At 47.7% G+C, this 21,766-nt stretch overlaps 1 protein-coding gene across 1 annotated transcript in view; it reads right to left on the reverse strand.

Annotated features, from left to right (window-relative positions):
• The window catches only part of LOC134020659 (cadherin-13-like), a 61,498-nt gene extending 40,322 nt beyond the window's left edge, over positions 1 to 21,176 (reverse strand). Inside the window, exons 1-2 of the mRNA XM_062460820.1 lie at positions 21,170 to 21,176; positions 20,779 to 20,957 (exon numbers count right to left, since the gene is read on the reverse strand). Coding sequence (XP_062316804.1) covers positions 20,779 to 20,957; positions 21,170 to 21,176 — 186 coding nt within the window. The remainder of the gene's footprint in view (positions 1 to 20,778; positions 20,958 to 21,169) is intronic.
• Positions 21,177 to 21,766: the final 590 nt, after the last annotated feature.

Below are 21,766 nucleotides of genomic sequence, written 5' to 3' on the forward strand. Positions count from 1 at the left end.
TCTACAGTATGGTTTCCCTGGGGTGAGCCTGTCTGCATCACATCACAGGAGCTGCAAACTGTCTCTGAGTCGGAGGCTTCCCCTGGAGAGAACGTTGCTCTGGATCATCGAAGCAAACAATGGCGCTCATGAAGCCCTGCCCCATGTCAGGGCTTCATGAGCGAGCCTCACCGTTTAGGATGCCATTACAAACTGTCTAGAGAATGTTGTTACAAACAACCATGTAGAATCTTGAGGAAAGCTGTAGAAGAGAGACTTTAATTACGGAAAACAGCATTACGTTTAGAGAACCTTTCTATTGCCTTTGTGAGTGTGTGTGTGTGTGCGCCCCTGTGGGCATCTATATGTGTACTGTGTGTGGGTATTGTAGGTGTGTGTGTAGCTTTGTGTGTACTGGATTTAAGTTTTTGTGTGTGTACTGTCTGCATGTGTGCATATAGGTAGATGAGTGTTGTGTCATTTCCTTGTCAGCCTGACATTCTAGAAGCTCTTTCGTTCTTCTGTTCTGTTCTGGTGTCCGTGTTTCAGCTGGTCTCCTCTGAACTCCGGTTCCTGCCTCGATGTCATATCCTAATCTCAGAACCTTCAGTCTTTTGTCCCCTCAAAGCTTTTCACTGGAGGCTTTGGTAATGGAAAAAGATTCGTAAAGATACTTCAACAACAACAAATAACCTACTGCTTCGTAAGGCATTGCATACTTTTGATAGTAAGAACACACCCGTAACAAAGAAAGTACAGTAATCCAGCACGGAGGTTAAAAGAAAATGCTTCACTCAATTTTTTTTATGAGGTAACATTGCCGGAACACAACGGTGGGTAACAATGACCCGGAGGTAGCACAAGGGTTAAAAAAGGTGCAGCAATCAAAACTCTTTCTTTGACCCAGGAGGGCCAAACGTTTAACCACTTCATTTCCATTCTAATCAATTGAATAAACTGAGCTGAAATATGGCTATTCAACAGCCAGCAATCAGCAGTTGTGGAAATATTTTTCTACTTGCACACAAATCCAAAAATACTCTCGCACAGACATGCAAAACACACTGCACACACATTACATTTTACATTTACATTTAGTCATTTAGCAGACGTTCTTATCCAGAGCGACTTACAGTAAGTACAGGGACATTACCCCGAGGCAAGTAGGGTGAAGTGCCTTGCCCAAGGACACAACGTCATTTTTGCACGGCCAGAATCGAACCAGCAACCTTCTGATTACCAGCCCGATTCCCTAACCGCTCAGCCACCTGACTCCTGACACACACACACGCACATACACCAAATGCTCTCACAAACACGTTTGCATGGCTAATCTTGTGAGGACAGAAAATTCCGTCAGAGATAGAATTATGCTATCCCTAAACCTCTAACTTAACCTTTACCTCAAAACAAACCTGAACCCTAAACCTAATCCTAACTCCTAACCCTAAAACTAACCTTAGATCCTAACCTAAAGTGATCCCCAACTCCTAACCACAACCCTTAATGTTGTTCTAACCCTAACACTAACCCTAACCGCCCTAAAACCCCCACATAAATAGCCCTTGAACTCGTGAGGACCAAGAAAAAAAGGCCAAACACACACACACATACACACACACACACTCAGTCACACACTACATCAAACCAAATGCTTCGATTGGGGAAATCACGTTGTAGGCATTGACCGTATTTATCAAGATCAATTAGCAGTCAGATGAGAAGCTGTAGCACTGCCTCCATCCACAGCTCTGTCATACAGGGGGGGCTGGGGGGGGGGTAATTGGGGTCAAGGTTGGGTGTTGGGCTGAGAGAGGCGGAGCAAGGAGAGTGGCGAACGATGATCTAATCAGGTGCATCATTAGACCCTGGCCTAATCGTTGTCGATTACCCACTCATTACACATATATTGGTGACTGAAATAGACCCCATTACACCATAGCCCCATGAAGAGGGGGAAAGAGGGGTAGAGAGAGAGGATGTTAGTGTACATATGCAAACATATCCATGTGTGTGCCTGCCCATGTGGATTCACATGCCTCAGTGTGTGTATGCGTATATGTATGAGTGTGTGTGTGTGTGTGTGTGTGTGTAAAGTGGTCCGGTTAGGAACGATCGGCGTGCCACCATCAGAGCCATTAAAGAGCCATCTGGGAGGGCGGGGGCAGCGCTACTGAGGATCCCAGGTGTTCCTGGTTAACTCCTAATTAGATTACAGAGCACATCAAACAGACCTGGGGGGGGTGCTCAGCGGGGAGGAGGGGGGGGGGGGGGGCTGGGTGGAGGGGCCAATCACCCAAGGCCGCGGGCCAAAAAAGGCCTCCTCTGCCATCAATTAGGCTGAATCAATCAGTCGACGGGATCAATTTGATTGGTTCCCGTGAAGCTGGAGGGCCTGTTAGGATTTGTGATGCAACACCAGTATGAGTTGTGTAAAGGGATTGTGATGGTAAAGACAGTTGAGTCTATCCAGGACGGATTAGAGTCTCCTCCTGACAGTACCTACAGGGGACAGCCATCCCTCGTCCCAGCTCACACACACACACAAACACATGCTCGCACACACACACGCACACACTAGTCAGGAGTCCTGCCCTGGGTTACGTCTCTTTCCTTTGGTCTGAGCCTGGGAAAACAAACAATGGGGATCTTGGCAGAGCTCCTTGTGAAGCCACACAAGCAGCGCAGGGCGGAGGGCCCCAACATCAATGACCGAACACTTCAAACGCACCTCAGGCTGCTGCCACTGATGTGAGATGTGGGATGGTAGAGCACAGATTTGTTTGTCTGGACGGGTTTTTTCTTTGTCTCCTGAGATCATTCTCTCTACAGCTCACCGGCCAGCTCTTCCTCATCTTGCCACCTCTCTGTTTGTGTGTGTGCGTGTACATGTGTGTGTGTGTACATGTGTGTGTACATGTGTGTTGGCTTCACGTTTGGCTTTATGTGTACCTGAGTTGGAGCTTGCGTACATGTGTGTGCGTCCGTGTGTCAGCTGGAGCGGGTGTGTGCGCAGTGTGTGCACTGCGGGAGTTAGATGTGTGTGTGTGTGTGTGTGCGCGAGAGGGTTAGGTGTGCGTCCGTGTTTGTAGGAACCCTTCTCTCAAGGTCTGCTCACCTGTCTCCCCACTGAGACGAGCCCAGACACAACCCCCTCAGTCTCTCCCTCCACCCCTTCAAGGCCCAGCTTGGTGTGAACGTGCGTGTGCCCACGTGTGTGTGTCCTTGTACTCCTTTCTGCAGGGGGGGGGGGGGGGGGATCATGGTCATCATTCTGCAGGAGAGGTCTGCCCTGCAGCTCCACATTAAGGATGGTGAACATAACTTGTTCCCTGGCGCAATAACCATGATCATTACCAGCACCATAAATGTGTTGAACAGGCCATTACGGCAGAGTTCATGACCGTATACCACAGGCAGATTCAATAATCAGAGATATCACCTTAATTTTAGTGCCACGCGAATGGTTGGTGTAGCGCCCCCTATGGACGGAAGCACAGCAAAACAATTGCAGATGACTAATGTAATAGTTGAAGTGTAAACTATGACGATCCCTCAGAGAATAATAACTGACATTCAAATAGTATAGCTGTTTTCAATCGTCTTCAGTCAAGTGAAGAGACAGCAGATTGCGCTGATCAAGAAATGATTGAAGCCTGTGTTCAGAAGTGCAATGCAGTGTGGCTCTAGTTCTGTAGCAACACGCACCAACCCCCGACGAGAACACAGACCACTGCATTCAGGACAGACAGAGAACTCTGTCACATGTACACAAATCACACACACACACACACAACAGTGAACAGAGAGCAGTGTTTCTGTGGGCAGACAGGACGAATGAGCAGCCGGGACCTCACACTGAGAGCCACAGTCTGCCTGATGTCCCTCTGAGGCTTACTTCTCTTACTCACTCACACACACACACACACACACACACAATCACACACACAATCACAACTACCGATGCACACACACAGCAGGTGTTTTTTCTTGAAAAGGGGTGAAAAACTAACAACAACACAACCTTGCACACACAAACACACAGAAGAACACGCCTTCAACAAAGACACGCACAAACACATGAAAGGACTGATAATTAGCATGGGGTGGGATGTGGGGGGCAAAAATAAAGGAGAGTAAAACACTCTGATTGGCACTGTGATTTCTAACCTATGGGGTTGATCTTTCTTTCTTTCTCCTTTTTGTTTCCTTATTTTCCCTCTCTTTCCATCCTTCTTTCTCTCTTCACATCATTCGGAGAACTGCATTTTCCTGTGTGTATCCGTCAGTGTCTCACTGGGGAGCCAAGGTGTTAACAACGAGTTGTCACGGTGACAGAGGGGCCAATGGCGATGGCATGGACATAATTGCAGGGAAATGTCACCATGGCTGATTAGCAACCATTTGTACTTCTGCAAGAGGAAACCAAATAAAAAAGCCTCCTTGATGAGTACATATTTAATGAGGCTCCACATGGTAATGCACCTCTCACACACACCACTCCACTCAATTTCCCCACAAAAAACATGCAAATATCCAGCAGGCGACTGGCGAAATACAGAACGTTTGAGTTCTGATGAGACAAGGAGACACAGGGAGGAGGACGGAGGGTGGATATGGAGGGTCTGGAGTGTCCCTGTGTCCATCTTTGTGTGACTTTGTCCATCTCTGTGTCCCTGTGTCTGTGTCCCTGTGTCTGTGTATCCTTGTGTCCCTGTGTCTATGGGTCCCTGTGTCTGTGTGTCCCTGTGTCTGTGTCCTTGTGTCTGTGTGTCTGTGTGTCCCTGTATCTGTGTGTCCTTGTGTCTGTGTGTCTGTGTATCCTTGTGTCCCTGTGTCTATGTGTGTCTGTGTCTGTGTGTCCCTGTGTCTGTGTCCTTGTGTCTGTGTGTCTGTGTGTCCCTGTATCTGTGTGTCCTTGTGTCTGTGTGTCTGTGTGTCCCTGTGTCTGTGTGTTTCTGTGTCTGTGTGTTTCTGTGTCTGTGTATCCATGTGTCCCTGTGTCTGTGTTTGACTGTGTCCCTGTGTCCCTGTGTCTGTGTTTGACTGTGTCCCTGTGTCCCTGTGTCTGTGTGTGACTGTGTCCTTGTGTCCCTGTGTCTGTGTGTGACTGTGTCCCTGTGTCCCTGTGTCTGTGTGTGACTGTGTCCTTGTGTCCCTGTGTCTGTGTGTGACTGTGTCCTTGTGTCCTTGTGGACCTGTGTCGTGGGCATGGTAATGTAAGTCCTGCTCAGGCCCAGCCGGGGGTGACAGGCTGTGAGAGCAGGGACACGACTCCCCGCAGTCAGCTCTAATGAAACAGGAAACAGTCATCAGTGTTGGGAACCAGACGAGTCAGAACTAGCCATGAATTCATTCCTTCTGAAAACTAACAAACAGTATGAGCTGCAGGCAGGCAGGCAGGAAATCTGTCTGTCCGTCCGTCCGTTCGTCTGTTGAACAGCTTGCAGGTCAGATTCCATGACAATGTTCGTCAAGAGTGTTTGTGCGTGATCTACTTCACCTGCCAAGTCAGATATCCCATCCACCTGTTAGCATAACTAATGTGTAATATTCCATACTGCCATGGGTCTACAGACATCTGCTTGAGCCTGGAGGGGGGTAAATAAATGCACACACATGCTCCCAAACACACAAGCACACAAACCGACTCCACGAGTTAGCGATCCCTGCCACGTCTCTCTGCTGAGAACAACACTCTGTCTACTACCATGCCTCCATTATCCTCCAGGATTGATTCTCTTGCTAGCCTGGCAATGTCACTCATCAATATTCACAAATCCCACCGTCCCAAAATACCCTCCAACCCACCAACACCTTTATCACCTCAGGATAGCGGCTCTTAAAGGGACAGCGTCCTCCCAAATCACCTCACCTCACCTCAGGATAGCGGCTCTTAAAGGGACAGCGTCCTCCCAAATCCAGCTTCCTCACGTGTTACAATGTATGCACCCACATACATCCTGAGAGAAGCGAAAGCAGATGTCAACGTTACCCAATCAAAGCTTACGGTATTTTTTTTAGATGTTGATGTTTTTTTTCAAGCTTATCGGGCTGGACACATGAGACTGTCCTCTGAAGTAAAAGGAAGCCAGACAACCATCGCCAGAAGAACAGAGTTTCCTCTGGAGATGAGAGGTTTTCTCGCATTCTCTAAACGGCAGTCATGAACATTTCATAATAGTCTGCCAATTAGAAGACATCTGAGGTATGAGCTAATGAATGGCCCGTCCTTTCGGTTGGCCTCTCATCCTTACTCCACATCTTCAGCACACATGAAAGAACATGAGAGAACCGATGGAAGTAACTTCAAATAATTACCCATACCATGGTCCTTTTTTGCTCTTCTTATTTTATCTCTCTTTTCACTCTGCTTTTTTCTTTCTTACAGATCTAGCGTCTTTCTACATGGTCCTTGAAGGAGGAAGAGAGCAGAGACAGCCGTGTAATCATGTCTGCACGTGGCCCAGCTGGTAAAATGAGGGTGCCTTCAACCAAAGAATTCTCACGTTATTAACGCCGTTTGTCAAGACAAAATGTTGGTGGGTGTAAATAAGATCATTAGGAGTTTGACAAGGGCACAGCGTTCCACATTTCCAGTGGAAAGTCAAATCTGAGGTAGAACTGCTGAAGAGAAGACATAGTCATTAACTAGCGCATCAACCAATAATTATACTATTCACACAGCCATTTCAACAGTACAAACGTGATCCAACGCAGATCCATTATCATGGTCTGAACTCATGCAGTGACTGTGGCAGAATCTGTGAAGCGTGCTGCAAGCTAGACAGGTCCATGTGGGTGGATGGACTAGGAGTTGGTGGGAGAGGAATGATGGGCAATGACTTGTGGGGGAGAACTGGTGGGCGATTGAAGGTGGGCGATTGAAGGCGGGTGAGGGATGGTGGGTGAGGGAAGGTGGGTGGGGGAAGGTGGGTGGGGGAAAGAGGGTGGTGGAAAGCGGGTGGGGGAAGGTGGGTGGGGGAAAGCGGGTGGGGGAAAGCGGGTGGGGGAAGGTGGTTGGGGGAAAGCGGGTGGGGGAAGGTGGGTGAGGGAAGGCGGGTGGGGGAAGGCGGGTGGGGGAAAGCGGGTGGGGGAAAGCGGGTGGGGGAAGGTGGGTGAGGGAAGGCGGGTGGGGGAAGGTGGGTGGGGGAAAGCGGGTGGGGGAAAGCGGGTGGGGGAAGGTGGGTGGGGGAAAGCGGGTGGGGGAAGGCGGGTGGGGGAAGGCGGGTGAGGGAAGGCGGGTGGGGGAAGGCGGGCGGGGGAAGGCGGGCGGGGGAAGGCGGGCGAGGGAAGGCGGGCGAGGGAAGGCGGGCGGGGGAAGGCGGGCGAGGGAAGGCGGGCGAGGGAAGGCGGGCGAGGGAAGGCGGGCGGGGGATGGCGGGCGGTGGAAGGCGGGCGGGGGAAGGCGGGCGGGGGAAGGTGGATGATGGGTGAAGGAAAGTGGATGAGGGAAGGTGGATGAGGGTTGATGGGTGAGGGATGATGGGTGAGGGATGATGGGAGAGGCAGGTGAACAAGGGCTGGGGGGCCATGTATTGTAGACCAGTGCGGTAGGAGAGAGGCTCAGAAGGAACCAGGGGAAGCCAGGGAATACTGTGATACAGCTTGTACCAGAACAACCCTGCCTGAAGCCACTTTAAAAAAGAGTGCTGATGAATTAATTAATAGGAGGTATTAGGAAAATCATACATCCAGATTTGACACGCTTCATCTAAAACAAACAATCCAAGCAGTAAGCCCATTACTGATACAGCAATTTTCTCTTTGGTTAATTGTATTAGCGGGTTGAGGAGAGGAGGCAGGCCCAGGGAGTCTCTCTGACTCTGTTTAACTCCAGGGAGAGGAGTCTGTGCCAGAGTGAAGATCCTTCTGACTGGGCCTGGTCAGAGCAAAAGCAGATGCAAGGAAAAAGTAGCTATCTCAAAGTCACATGTCAGTTCCACACAAAGACAAAGACTAGATGGTGGTCCACATGACCTAAGACAGCGGGGTGGACAGTACAGCTCACAGGGGACTATTAACCATTTCAGTAAATATATTATTCTGTCCTAATGAGTAGGAGTGTTACAGAAGATTAGGCGTGTGTGTGTGTGTGTATACGCCTGTGTGCACGTTTGCGTGTGTGTGTGGGGCATCACATGGTCGGAATCCCTGTTGTTGACAGGCTAATCAGTTACCATGGTGACAGTGTTGAGTGTGTCTGCAGATATACGTAGGTGTTTATGTGTGAGAGTGTTCTCTCGTCTGAGCCAATCTCGCTCCAGCTTTGTCGTAAGCCCCCTGTGGAGCTTTACGTTTCCTGTGCTGGGGAGATTTTGTGGATTGTCTATTTAGAAGGAGGGGGGGCAGACGTGGGGGAGAAAGAGGGGTGAAAGGAGAGGAGAGGAGATGAGGAGTGGAGGGATGAAGACAGGAGCTTAGTAGCTTCTATCGTTTTATAATCTTGAACTATATCCCACCCTCTTTGCCTCTCCATCGCCTGCGTCTCTCTCTCTCTCTCTCTCTCTCTCTCTCTCTCTCTGTCTCTGTCTCTGTTTCTGTCTCTCTCTCTCTCTCCCTCTCCCTCTCCCTCTCTGTTTCTGTCTCTCTCTCCCTCTCCCTCTCCCTCCCTCTCCCTCCCCCCCCCCCCTCTCTCTCTCTCTCTCTCTGTCTCTCCCTCTCCTTGTCTTTCTCTGTCAGTCCTATTCAGACATTTGAGTCCCCCAACTGATAGCACAGATAATAAAACGTGTCTCCGAATGTGACGCATGGCAAGCTGAGGAGGTGTATGTGTGTGTATGTACGGTATGTGTGTGTGCGTGTGTGTATGTGCGTGTGTGTGTACTGTACGTGTGTATGAGTGAGATATGGAGAGAGTTACTGGGGACCTGAGTCGTGGTCCTTAGTGAGGAGTCAGTTATCTTATCTCAGCCACACAGGGCCTCCAGGTCTTATCACACACATCCATCCAAGTCTCTCTGACACCTATCCTAACATGCTCCACCGTGCCCCCCCCCCCCCCCCCCCCCCCCGACTGCTCTCACTGTAGGTATCACCAAGGTCAGATAATCAAGGGCAAACACGATTGCCCTTGATTCAAACAATTTGGATTGTTTGAATCATGTGTGCTAGGGATGGGGCAGTAAGGTTCATGTTACTGCCCATCCACCTGCAAACCCTGGACCTTGAGCCCTAAAGCCCTGAGGGAAGAAACAAGACAATTTACCACACACTCTTTAACCAGACTTCCTTGCATTGCCAAGTGTCAGCAGGAGTTATTGCCATAGAAACCTACCTTCAGCCAAGCTTCCCTACCTCCCTAGTCTGTCCCCTGGGGCCCCCCTCCCTCGTTCCATTCCTCTTTCTCTCTCTCTCCAGACTATTTTTGTTTCCCCCCGTGCTGGCTCCTCCCCACCATGCTCGACCCATCTCTCACTGTCGGTCTCTGCCAACCCCTCCTCTCTAGAGTCCTCTTCCTTACCTCTTCCTGTATGTCTCCACAACTTCTCCAGCCTCTCACTGTGTTCCCCAGCCACAACCCTGCCTCTTCCCAGCCTCTACCTAGGCTCCTCTCAGCCTCCCCCTTTCCCTTTGCAGCCTGTCTCCAGCCTCTATTCCCTCCAGCCTCTTCTTCTGTCCTCCCCGGTCCCTCCCCCCCGGCTCCCTGGGGGCTGATAAATCACGGTGTGCATCTGCAGGAGGAGGAACGCTGCAGTCTCCAGAGTCTCCAGAGTCGATGGTTTATGGAGAACGTTCCATCTCCTCTCCTTTCTTCCCTCCATAGACATCTACTTCTGCCTGGGCTTGCTTGGCCTCTCAACACTTGACATAACAAAGGGCAAGCCTGCGTGGAGTGTGAATATTTGAGATATGGTTTATAATGGCCTGTGATTCCCTTGGTGACTATAATGGAGTGTGTCTGTGTGCTTGTATATATATAATGTGTGTTTGTGTGTTTGTACATCTTAATACATGTGAGCACCTCATGCTGAATGGTTATACTCCATCATGCTCAATAAGCAAACAGTTTCTCTCCACACTCAAGGGATCTGTCTTTTCTCTGGAGGCATGGGTCATGCATCCCTGCTACCTCCCCCGGGGCAGCCTGGATCGGATGGGAACATCTTAGCTGGCTCAGAAACACTAGCCTTCCTCATACAGGAAGTAGAGTCTTTTGGTAGAGGAGAGATGGCAACACCCAGTTCATGAAAGACTTATTATTGGAAAATAGCATTTATCTTTAGGAGAGATGCATTCATGTAGATGAGAAATATTTCTAGACGGACGTTAATTGTGTCTTCATCAGAAAACTGAAGGCGTCTTAGATGTCATCTTAGAAGCGATGATGGCAGACACTGCAGACAGGAGATCTTCTCCTGGACCCGTCAGGTGGACCTGTCTGAGCCAATCCCACTAAGACATCTACATTCCTGTCCTACCTGTTTAATCTCTCTCCCTCCCTCCATATGTTTTCCTCTCGCTCCCCCTCTTCTTCCTGTCCCTCCCTTCCTCTCGCCAGATGCCGTATCGCTTCCTATTCCTCTCCGCCTCGATCTCCCTCCATCTGTGCCCATCTCCATGTCGCTTCCACCTCCAGTCTTTCTCTCAGTTCATAATTCTCTCCCTCCTTCCATCCCTCACTTTAAACGTTACCTACGTCTATCCCCACGTTCCTTTCCTATCCTCTTTCCTCGTACCTCCAACCACCCCCCCACTACCTTTCCATCTCCCTTCTGCTCCATCCCCACCTCTCCATCCCGCCCACTAGGTCCCCATCTCTCCATCCCTCCCACTAGGTCCCCACCTCTCCATCCCCACCTCTCCATCCCGCCCACTAGGTCCCCACCTCTCCATCCCCACCTCTCCATCCCTCCCACTAGGTCCCCACCTCTCCATCCCCACCTCTCCATCCCGCCCACTAGGTCCCCACCTCTCCATCCCGCCCACTAGGTCCCCACCTCTCCATCCCCACCTCTCCATCCCGCCCACTACTGGCCTTTCAAACCCTCCTTAGGACGGATGAAGTTGATTTCGGAAATCCTAAATTTTGAAAAGGTCTCTAGTTCCTGAATACCAACTTAGACACATCTCGATCGCTTTGTTCCCCTCCCAACATCTCCTGGTTACTTCATCTCTGGGTATTAGGACACACCATTAAGAGACAATCGATGTGCATTTCCTAATTGATCTGCTCCAAGGCAGCATTGTCAGAGACTAAACCCATTCATAAGCAACAGTACAAGTGGAACACGCTTGGATTCAGTGTCACGGATTCAGGGTCAATTGTACGCTGCGACAACTGCTTCACTGAAGACATGCTACATTCCGATAGGCTTAAGCTAGCCCATTATGTTCTTATTGCTTTTGTGGAATGTATTATCTGTTTTCTACATTCTGATTTGCTGGAGAGACCAAATAACCATGCAGGTATGCAGTGTACAGATTGGAAGGCCATGTAGTAATTGGAGACCTTACGTTAGTCGATGTGACTAAGCAATATAAAACAATAGGCACATGCACTGTTCGTTGTCTTTTATGTAACTTAAAACCCTCCGTAGGTCACGTGTGGACTTTACAGTAGTCGGCCGAGGCAGGCGAGTCAGTCCTAGCCTCTGTATTATGGGTCTACGTTTATTGGCGGCACCCTCTCCTTTTCCACTCCACACTGTTTCCATACCTCCATCCCTCTGGTCAATTATGCTCTCTCTCCTGCTCCTCTCTGAATCTCCCATCTGTTACACCTCATGGCTTTTAATGACTTAATCTCTCTTCTCTATTTCTCGTCTGGTCTTGCTCTGTCCCTATGTCTGCGAGAACACAGCGCTCAAATTCCACTCTTCCCTGCCATCTCTCTCTCTTTTCTTTCTCTCTGCCTCTCTCTCGCCCACCAATCCCCCCTCTGTTGTCTCAGACTCTCATTGACTCAACCCGTCTGTTAGACTCAATTAAAACAGGGAAAAAAGAGATTAACAACCGACACTTCTTACCCACAATGCCCAGGGGGCTCCATTTATCTAGAGGAATTCACACAGCTCTAAGAGAGAGGGTGATTGACACCCCTAACCTTCATTGGGATGTAATCTTCATCTTTAGCACAGTGAGATCTAATTAATTAGTGCAATCTAATTTCCTCTCTAATGCAACTGGACAGAGACGTGATAGAGGAGGGAAGGAGAGAAGGAAGAGAAAGGAGAGAGGGGGAGTAGTGGAGGAGGAGGAAGAGTGGGTGGAGAAACTAAAGACAGAGTGAACAGGAGAAAGAGATTAGAGCAAGCGAGAGGGAGAAAGAGAGGGATTGGAGGAAATGGCAGGAGAGGTCTATCAACGGTGTCCACATCAGTCTACACACTCACACACACTCAAACACCAAACGCAAACACACGTGCACAGTCCCCCACGCACCCTCACGCACCCCCCCAACCCTACCCCCCCCCCCCACATACACACCACACTAAGATGCCTTTTTAAGAGAAAGAGAGAGCGACAGAAAGAGTATGAATTTGAGTACGAATGCGTCTCGATAGATGCCAGACAAGTCTGACCTATTTCTCTGAGATGTTAATTGACTTTTATATAAAATTTCACCTCTGTTAAAATGGATGGAGATTAATCGCCCTCCCTCTACTCTGTTCCTCTCTTCATTAGGTCAGTTAGCCCTTCTCTGGAGCACCACACCCAGCTTAGAGGAAGACGAGTGTATCTCCAAATACATTCTCATTAGGTCAACCTGATGAACTCGTGATTGGTAAATCTGAACCCTACATGAATAGACTTGTGAAGCCAAAATGCAGGTTCATCCCTGTCAGATGAACAAATAGGAAAATGAGGCAGGAGAGATAAATAGACAGAGTGTCAAATAGAGAGTTAGAAGAGTGTAAAAACACAGAACACAGAGGTGAGGGTTTTGTTCATAAAATTCAAGGTTTTTTGCCATATGTAACAAGTACAGGTACATTGGAATTATTTGGCCCTGCTTCTCTTCAGAGTTTCCTAGCAGAGTATCGAAACCTATAATAAACTAGAGAGGGTACAATTTCTGGGGAAATTGTAGGGTGTGCTTGCTTGCGTCGGTTGCACAGGGGTCTGTATATTTTATATAAAAATGCATAGGGCCCCTTTTTTGCTGCTTATTTACAACTCAAAATACGAGTGAAGTGTAGAATGAAATATGATGTCTTCTCATTTCCCCTGCAAGAGGCAGCCTCATAGCTGAATCAAAACGAATACATTTGGCAGACCGGTGTAAAAATGGACCTAATCTCTATGACTTAAACGTCCTTTTAAGTTTTCCCTTCTCGTGATATTTTCAGGCATTTAGCCTACTCATATTGCATTCATTCATTAATAAAGAACCCCCTTTGAAGATTATTCTACGACGTTACCGGCAGAAGATAGACTCGCGATTCAAACAGTACCATCTGCTAACTGAAAATATGCCCCCAAAAACGTAAATAAGCTTGACATTTATTTAGTGGAAAATCGCTCCTTCATAAAAAGCTCACTGGTAGCGATCATTGTCAGTAACAACGCAAAATGCGATATAGCCCTGTGTGGAGAAGCTGCCCCTGTAAATTCTACTACAGTACAGTACTAGACTACTGCTGTGTTCGTCTTGGTAGCGATTGCGTTGGTTGAATTCGATTTAACGTTCCGTTGTACGGTTTAGGCTGAAATGAATTATTTTCATGAACAGATTGACAAAGTTTAGGCTGTGGCAATGAAGTTCAGGTTAGTAGTCAGATAGTTTCACCTATTGAAAGACTTTTGGTTTAAGTAAGGGGAGTGCCGAACATGTTCTGTCGCCGTTTGACTTCCTACAGCTGTGTCGATGTTTTTGTAGTGTCTCGCGTAGGCTACAGCGTTGCAGTGAGCAACACTGGTTTGAAACCACAGGTAATGATAATTTCACCCACAAATCATTTACTTGTAATGTAATGTCATAATAAATCCTACAACGAAAATGTATTTGTGAGGAATGTTTATTTTAATGATTGAAAACAGATGCATCATAGACCACTGTAGTATGTGTTGCCCGGGTAACAGAGGCTAATGTCATGCTAATGCCTCAGTGAAATAGTAGACTACCGTTTCCGAAAGTAGATGTGGGCCTACTTCCTTAATAATATCAGCTAATATTGTACATTACATTTTACAATTGTGTTTCACATCACAAAGTAAAATAAGTAAATAGTTATCACCCTGGCCTCTTTGCTTGTGGCGTTTCTGCAGCTGCCTTGCAGTAAAGCTATAGTTAGCCTAGCTATCCCCCAAGTTAACAGATGCGAAACGAATGTTCTGCTACAGGTAGTTACGCGTGTTTTCGTGACGTTAGTGACGTAGTGACGTTAGTAACGTCAGTGACTGTGGCTAGCAAATTAGCCACCATTAGCTTCACTTTTCGCCACAAAAATTGAATTTCCACTTAAACCATGCAACGGAACGTAAATACAAGCAACTCAATCGCTACCAAGACGAAACTTTTGACACCTAGGTTGTCTATGTAGGCCAAATATTGACAAAGATTGGGGGGGCAAAAATAAATAATAATAATAAATATATATGTGAGAGAACAAAGGTTGTGCTCTCGCCGAAGGCTTGAGCACACCCAATAATCTAAACCTATCATGAATAGGTCCTAAAACTACATGAGCTGCTATCAACAGTATGTGTAATTTAAATAAAAAATAGCTAATTGTAATAATACTGAATAATTCAACAGCTTAGACAAGTAGACTAGAGTGACTGTCGGGCTGGCAGTTGGGTGAAGATATAGTTCAGTGGAGGGCAGCGGGTCCTACTGGAGCAGAGTAGGACAGAGGGACAGATAGTTCAGGGGGTGGGTGACAAGGGTGAAGGGTGGTTGTGAGCTCTCCTCTGCAGTCTCTCAATTTCCTCCTTCCTTCCTTCTCCATTCTCACCCCTCCTCTCTCTCACCTCTTTCCTTCCTTCTCACCCTTCCTCTCTCTCTCACCTCTTTCCTTCCTTCTCCATTCTCACCCCTCCTCTCTCTCTCTCTCTCTCTCTCTCTCTCTCTCTCTCTCTCTCTCTATCTCTCTCACCTCTTTCCTTTCTTCTCCTCCCTCATCCCTCCTCTCCCCCCTCAGCCTCTTCCCACTCTCCGCTCACCTCTCTCCCCTCTTCTCTCTTTCCTTTCCCACACAAGCCATACCTCCACCTCGACATCATAATAGGTGAATGAAAGAGAGTTTATAAACTGAAGTGCATATCAGATCAGCCATAATGAAATGTTATCAATTGACGCCCGTGCGTTGTCGTATTTGCATATAGATGACATAATATAATAACTCTGCCTGAGAGTAGTAAATATTCTTCTGTCTGCTTTGTCTGGTCGCTGCCACGCCAACAACCAGCCGCTAATTGAGGAGAGGAAAGCATCTTTATGTGGCGACTGACATTCAATTACGTCTGAGGGATCAGATTAGGGCGCCGGTTGGAAAACAGCATTTTGCAGGCGACAGACCGGGGAGTGGCAGGGTCTGTAATTTGAATGGCTGTTTGAGTCTGGGGTGAACGGCACTGCTCTGAATAAAATCATCACACGCTGACCTGGGAGTAATTGGATGTCCAGAGTGAGGCGATGATGGAGAGAAAGAGGAGGGTGCAGTGGTGGAGAGAAAAAGAAAGGAAGAGTTAGAGATGTCGAAGAGAAGAGCAGTCGAAGAGAAAGAGGAAGACAGAGAAAGGAGGAAGAGGGACGAGAGAGGGAGACAAAGAGAGAGAGAGAGAGAGAGAGAGAGAGAGAGAGAGAGAGAGAGAGAGAGAGAGAGAGAGAGAGAGAGAGAGAGAGAGAGAGAGAGAGAGAGAGAGAGAGAGAGAGAGAAAGAAAGAAAGAAAGAAAGAAAGAAAGAAAGAGAAAGAAAGAAAGAAAGGAAGAGAGAGAAAGAGAAAGAAGAGAGAGAGTGAGTGAGTGAGTAAGAGAGTGAGTGAGTAAAAGGACAACAGAATAATTGGAATTTGTAAATCCGGGGTAAACGTTTATCAAAGCACACAGACAGTCATCATGCAACCAAATAAGCTATTATAAAGAACAAGTCTTTTCATGTGCTGAACAACAACCCAACCGTCTTGCAGCCTGGGCAGGGCGCAGCCACTGGGGTCCTCCTTCCGATCATTCATTAGCCATTAGTCTGAGTTCTGGTTTCTCTCTTCATTCAGTCAAATTTAAGAAGACATTCTAGAAGAGTCACATATGTTATAACGCTTGCATTGAAAACAAACAGGGCTCAGTATAGAGCTCTGAGGAACCATGTAGTAATATTCTACTGCACACTGCTTCAAAGGAAAATATGTGTGAGAGACGCTGTTACAGGTATAGATTCACTGTTACTACCTGAACCTATCTAGCCAGATCTAAACTCCCTGCTGGTATATGAACGTCAATAACACAGACACATCCAACCTAACTGACGTCTGAACATTGTATGTCCAAAATATACTTCTTGTTAAGAGTTTTATTCTTGGAGTTTTGATGAGCATTGTTTGCTGGCAGATAAATGGCTTTTACAGGCATACAGGACCAATTGGTTGGTTCACACACACACACACACACACACACACACACACACATACACACACACACTGAGAACAAACAATGTACATGGCCAGGATCCCTTCATTAGAACCTGAGGTAGCAGGAGTGTAGGTGGGTGACCTCTGAACCACATGTGGAGGGGCCACTGATTGGACAACATCCACTCTCTGTTCTCTCCCTGTTTCACCTGCACGAGATGGAGGGGGAGGGGCAGCAGGGCGACCAGCTCTATCGATTGGCTGTCATTAGCAGTGACATGTGCCAGATTGGCCAGGGGGGAATTAGAGAGCTACAGAGTCTGACCATTATTAACAATCTGTCCATTCCAGTTACAGCTATACCAGCTCCACACAAACAAACGCACACACACACACACACGCACACACACACACACACTCACACACATACATTACAATAAACACACATACTAATAAACAAATACACCCAGACACATATTCACACATTAACAAACACACACACACACATTATTATAAAGACACATAAGGATAAACAAACACACACACACATGCACACACAAACGTACACACACTTCACAGACACAAATGCCACTAGACAGAGATGTGATAGCAGAAAGAGGGAGAGAAAGAAGAGAAAGGAGAGAGGGGGAGTAGTGGAGGAGGAGGAAGAGTTGCTGGAGAAAGTAAGGGTAGCGTGAACAGGAGGAATAAAAAATGAATAAGATAAAGAGAGAGAAAGATTAGAGTCACACTTCACAGCCACAAATAATGGATTGAGGACACAGTTAAATATTTTAGCGTTTTATGTAATTCCATGTCGATACCACTCGCTGTTCTCTCCTGTTCATTATCTTGACACCATCACCGCCTGGCAACTGCTCCTCATTGCCTCATTAATGCACCGTGACATGCTCAACTTAACATTCGCTGGGTGTTTCAGCAAGAGGACCCTCTCTGAATTTTCCAGTGGTACGCCCCTCTGAGATGTTTCCTTTGGACTTATAAGCAACAACAAACACACACACACACACACATAAATACTGTGCAACCATGACACACAACACCCTCACACCCACGCCACAGTCACACATACACACACATTCTGCCAGTCATTCAGAAGTGTGTGGGCGAGGAGAGAAGTATTTTTCCATTGTAATACAGGTGACCATCAGCTGACCTCTCATCGGTCTTCTGAAGGAATCAGAGGATTTAATGAAAAGAGTGAAAAGACAGAGTGGATATACAGCCAGTATACTGTACATCCACACCACGAAACACACTCGGAATACACACTCTTAACACGCACTCTTAGTACAGAGTCATGCCATGAAACGCATTCAGAATACTGACTTTGAAAAAATCTTCTGAAAAGCTGCCTGTGCCTAGCAGATCCATTGTGCATGCAGACAGTGATTCGCATACACACTTCAGTCATCTACATGATGGGAATAATTATGGCTGAAAGAAGCCAGACTTTTACATTACCATGTAGTAGGTGACTGATCATTCCTTTAGACTGACCTGCTTGAATATGAGGTCAATATATTCATTCTTTGTACTCTCAAGCTGTATTTCAACCAAATGAGGTACAAGGCTTTACAATCACAACCATTAGGAATTGTATAACTGACACCTAATTACACAATACATAACCATGCTTGCAAAGTGCACTTCTAAATTACTCAACTTGCTTATATTGGTCTGATTCATCTGATGTATTGAATGGGGGTAAGTGTGAGTGTGTGTGTGTGCATGTGTGTGTGTGTGTGTGTGTGGACAGGAAACTATGCAGTACTGCAACGCTTCTCTGCCTCACTGTGCCTCTCTCCTCCTATTTCTCGGTCTACATCATCTGCCTCTCTGCCTCACTGTGCCTCTCTCCTCCTGTTTCTCGGTCTACATCATCTGCCTCTCTGCCTCACTCTGCCTCCCTCTTCCTGTTTCTCAGTCTACATCATCTGCCTCCCACCCTCCCCCCTCCCGCTTTTCAGGTACTGATGACTTTGGACAGAAACTAGGTGAGTCGTGACAAGGGGAGGTGAGCCGTGACAGCACGGTTGACTGTGAAGAACATTAATCACCCTAAAACTCAGCAGAGGGAGAATGAGTCAAACACACACACACACACACACATACACACACACACACACACACACACACACGGAACAAACACAAGCACCAAAAGGTCATTCTCTCACATCCCTCTGATAGACGGGTAGCATTATTCACATATTGTGTCTGTCATACCATCATACAGTAGCTGTCATCGTACAGACCAAAGCAAGCGGTGCACACGCTATGTAACATCTACCAGGCTGCAGATGCAGCACAATACCTTATACAATACCGTTAACAGCTTTGCAACCATCTGGAACACAAGACAAAACACGTACATATCTTCTAATTTTGATAACATATCAAACGCACGACCATTCGACTGAAGCTCAACACACTGTGTGGCTGTGGCCGCCACCGTGGAAGGACGATTCTGTGTTTGTCGGTCAGGCAGACTGGTTGCTCTGGGAGGATCAATGCAGGTGAGATCTCGTGGTCTGTGTTGGGGAATGAGTGACGGGAGAGAGCTCACCCCATCACAGCCCTTGCCAAATGTCCCCCATCAAGCAGCAATATTAGCTGTCAGAAATTATCGTCAGTTGATCCAGAAAGAGTCAGTCAGAACAGAGTGAGTAAGAGAGAGAGAGAGAGAGAGAGAGAGAGGGAATTGGAGAGCGAGAGAGAGAGAGAAAGACAGAAAAGACAGAGATTGAGAAAAAGGAACGGAAAGCGAACGAGAGAGTCGAGTGGGGTCTGCTACAAAGTGGGAAGAAAAACATAGACTGGGGAAATAAATGTGCATATCAAGACAGGATTTTACGCCTGAGAGAGAGGCGCTAGAGGGAAAATCAACTTGATTTCAATGTGACAAAATTGATTTTCCAATTTTCTCTGGATTGCCTCAGGTTCCCCAGGGCGGGCCGGGTGTCTATCTAAATACACTGGCTCAGCCTGAATCACATCAATGCTGATGGAGGGTGGAGGGACAAGGTTGCTCATCCTGCACCCAAAAAGCCATTTGTTGGGCCAGACAGATGGATGCCATGTGGGATACATACTTATGGGGATCTGGTGGAGAAACTGTGTTTAGACCTTCCCAGGGACTGTTGCAGGAATGAGAAGGAGGAGTTAAGCTAACATGCCTCCATTGGTCCATTAGCCTTTAACTGGCCATGATTGATGAATTTGTGTGTCCTTGATTCTGGCTCTAACAAGGGTTTGACATCCACGCGATGCGTTCACGCGTACACAGACACGCTCACAGGTCTGGCAGCAGGGTGACAGAGCGGCATGGTGGGGACAGGATCATTCAGAGGATGGAAGTCTCCGCTAAACGGCCATGGCTTATGACATGATGGCATAGCCAGAAAACCACCCAGCTCTGTCCAAGCCCAGGCAAAACCCCACTGCATTCTGGGTTCATAGGACCGATGACAGATTAATCATCTATTAGGGATGCACAGAGCCAGCCAGCCTTGCCACTGTGTGCTGGTGATTCCTGATTCCTCAGGTTCCGGCTGAGGGGTTTTCTTGGTCGGTGCTTGTTGGACACAGCCAGTGCAGGCGCATGAGTGTGTATCACCTCAATTAAACCATGCTCTAAGTGTCTGACAACAGCTAATATTCCTCCTTCCCCAGCGAGCCCAATCGATGTTCTGGCATTCGTCACTCCGCTGGAAAAGCAATCATGGCGTTGTCTCGCTCTCGCTCCCGTCAGCGACTGGAGGTCTCTGCCTCCTCTGCCTCATTAGAATGCACTACTGCGATACACTCCAACACACTCGGTGGTACGTACACATAACAGACCCACACACACACGTACACCACCCATCCCAGCCCAGACCCTACACAACAAGTTTACCAGTCTATCACCATGCTCTCCCTAGACACATAAAAAACATGTTGTTGTCCTGCACTGCTCTCTCTCTCTTGGTCTCAATTACTACAGACCCCCAGCCAGGGGTCAGAGAGGAGCCTGCCAAAGGCATCCACTGTGGAGCCCAAAAAAGAGCCCAGCCAGGGGTCAGAGAGGAGCCAGACAGGGGCCCAGCAGGGGTCAGCGAGGAGCCAAATAGTGGCCAGGCAGACACCAGCCAGTGGTCAGGGAGAGACATCAAGAGACTACCTGTCAATTTGACCAATATTATACCTATAAAGTACTATAGACCAACAGTCGACATTCAAAAGAGCAGACAGCCAGAAGGTAGCACGGGTTGACCAGATGTTACCCACCTCTCTGTCCAGGAGATTCGGGGAGATGACGGTGACAATGTCTCCCCGCTCCGGGTCAATGTAGAACATGTTGGGCGACGGCTTGTCTGGGGACTGCCTCACAATGTTGTAGCGAAGGACGGCATTGTCGGTGTTGGGGTCGTCAGCGTCCAACGCTGTCATTGTCATGACAATGGTTCCTAAGGAAACAGAAATAGTTTATGATGTTTTCCTAATACTGCTGGGAAAGACAATTAACAAAACCAGAATGAATCCGTTGAAACTTTATTCGGGGTTACATCAATCAATAAACCTAATTTCCTTTTGGGCAGACAGTCTCGATGCTCTTTTTGGTTTGTTATTACCTGAATTAATGTGTTCAGACTGTCTTTCTGTGCTCTGGCAGTCTCACTCAACATCCTTCCTCATTCACCTCACCAACTCACAGCATGGTGCCTCTGCGGACTCCTAAATACCAATAATTATCGAAATAAGCCCAGAGTACTTCAGAGCGAGTGTGTGTTTCCTGGGGCTGACGACCAGACGACCAGCAGGGGGTAATGGAGGGCAAGCAGGGGAGGGTTTTATCCCCTGGTATTTGCATTTCAAGGTGAACTATTAGCGGTGAGTAAACGGCTAATCCTGTTCTGCTAGGCTAATTACAGCTCCTATCTCCTTCGTTACAGGCTCTCAGTTCCACTTCACACCTCCAGTCCAGACAGTTATAGGTGAATCAAAGCAGAAATGTGCCGACTTAATGCACACACACGCACAGAAGAAGTCATTACACAGGCCATCAGACACACACTGACTGATGTACTGCTGTATTCTGACTCGTCAGGAGGGAGGACAGACAGTTCTCACACACACACACACACACACACACACACACACACACACACACACACACACACACACACACACACACACACACATCTAACAGGAAGGCTGTCTCGTTGGTTATCATATTATTCTAGAACATTCTTGGGCCTCATTCCAGAAAAGACTC

This window comes from Osmerus eperlanus, chromosome 5 (genome assembly GCF_963692335.1).
Source record: "Osmerus eperlanus chromosome 5, fOsmEpe2.1, whole genome shotgun sequence".
In the NCBI taxonomy this organism is placed as follows: domain Eukaryota; kingdom Metazoa; phylum Chordata; class Actinopteri; order Osmeriformes; family Osmeridae; genus Osmerus; species Osmerus eperlanus.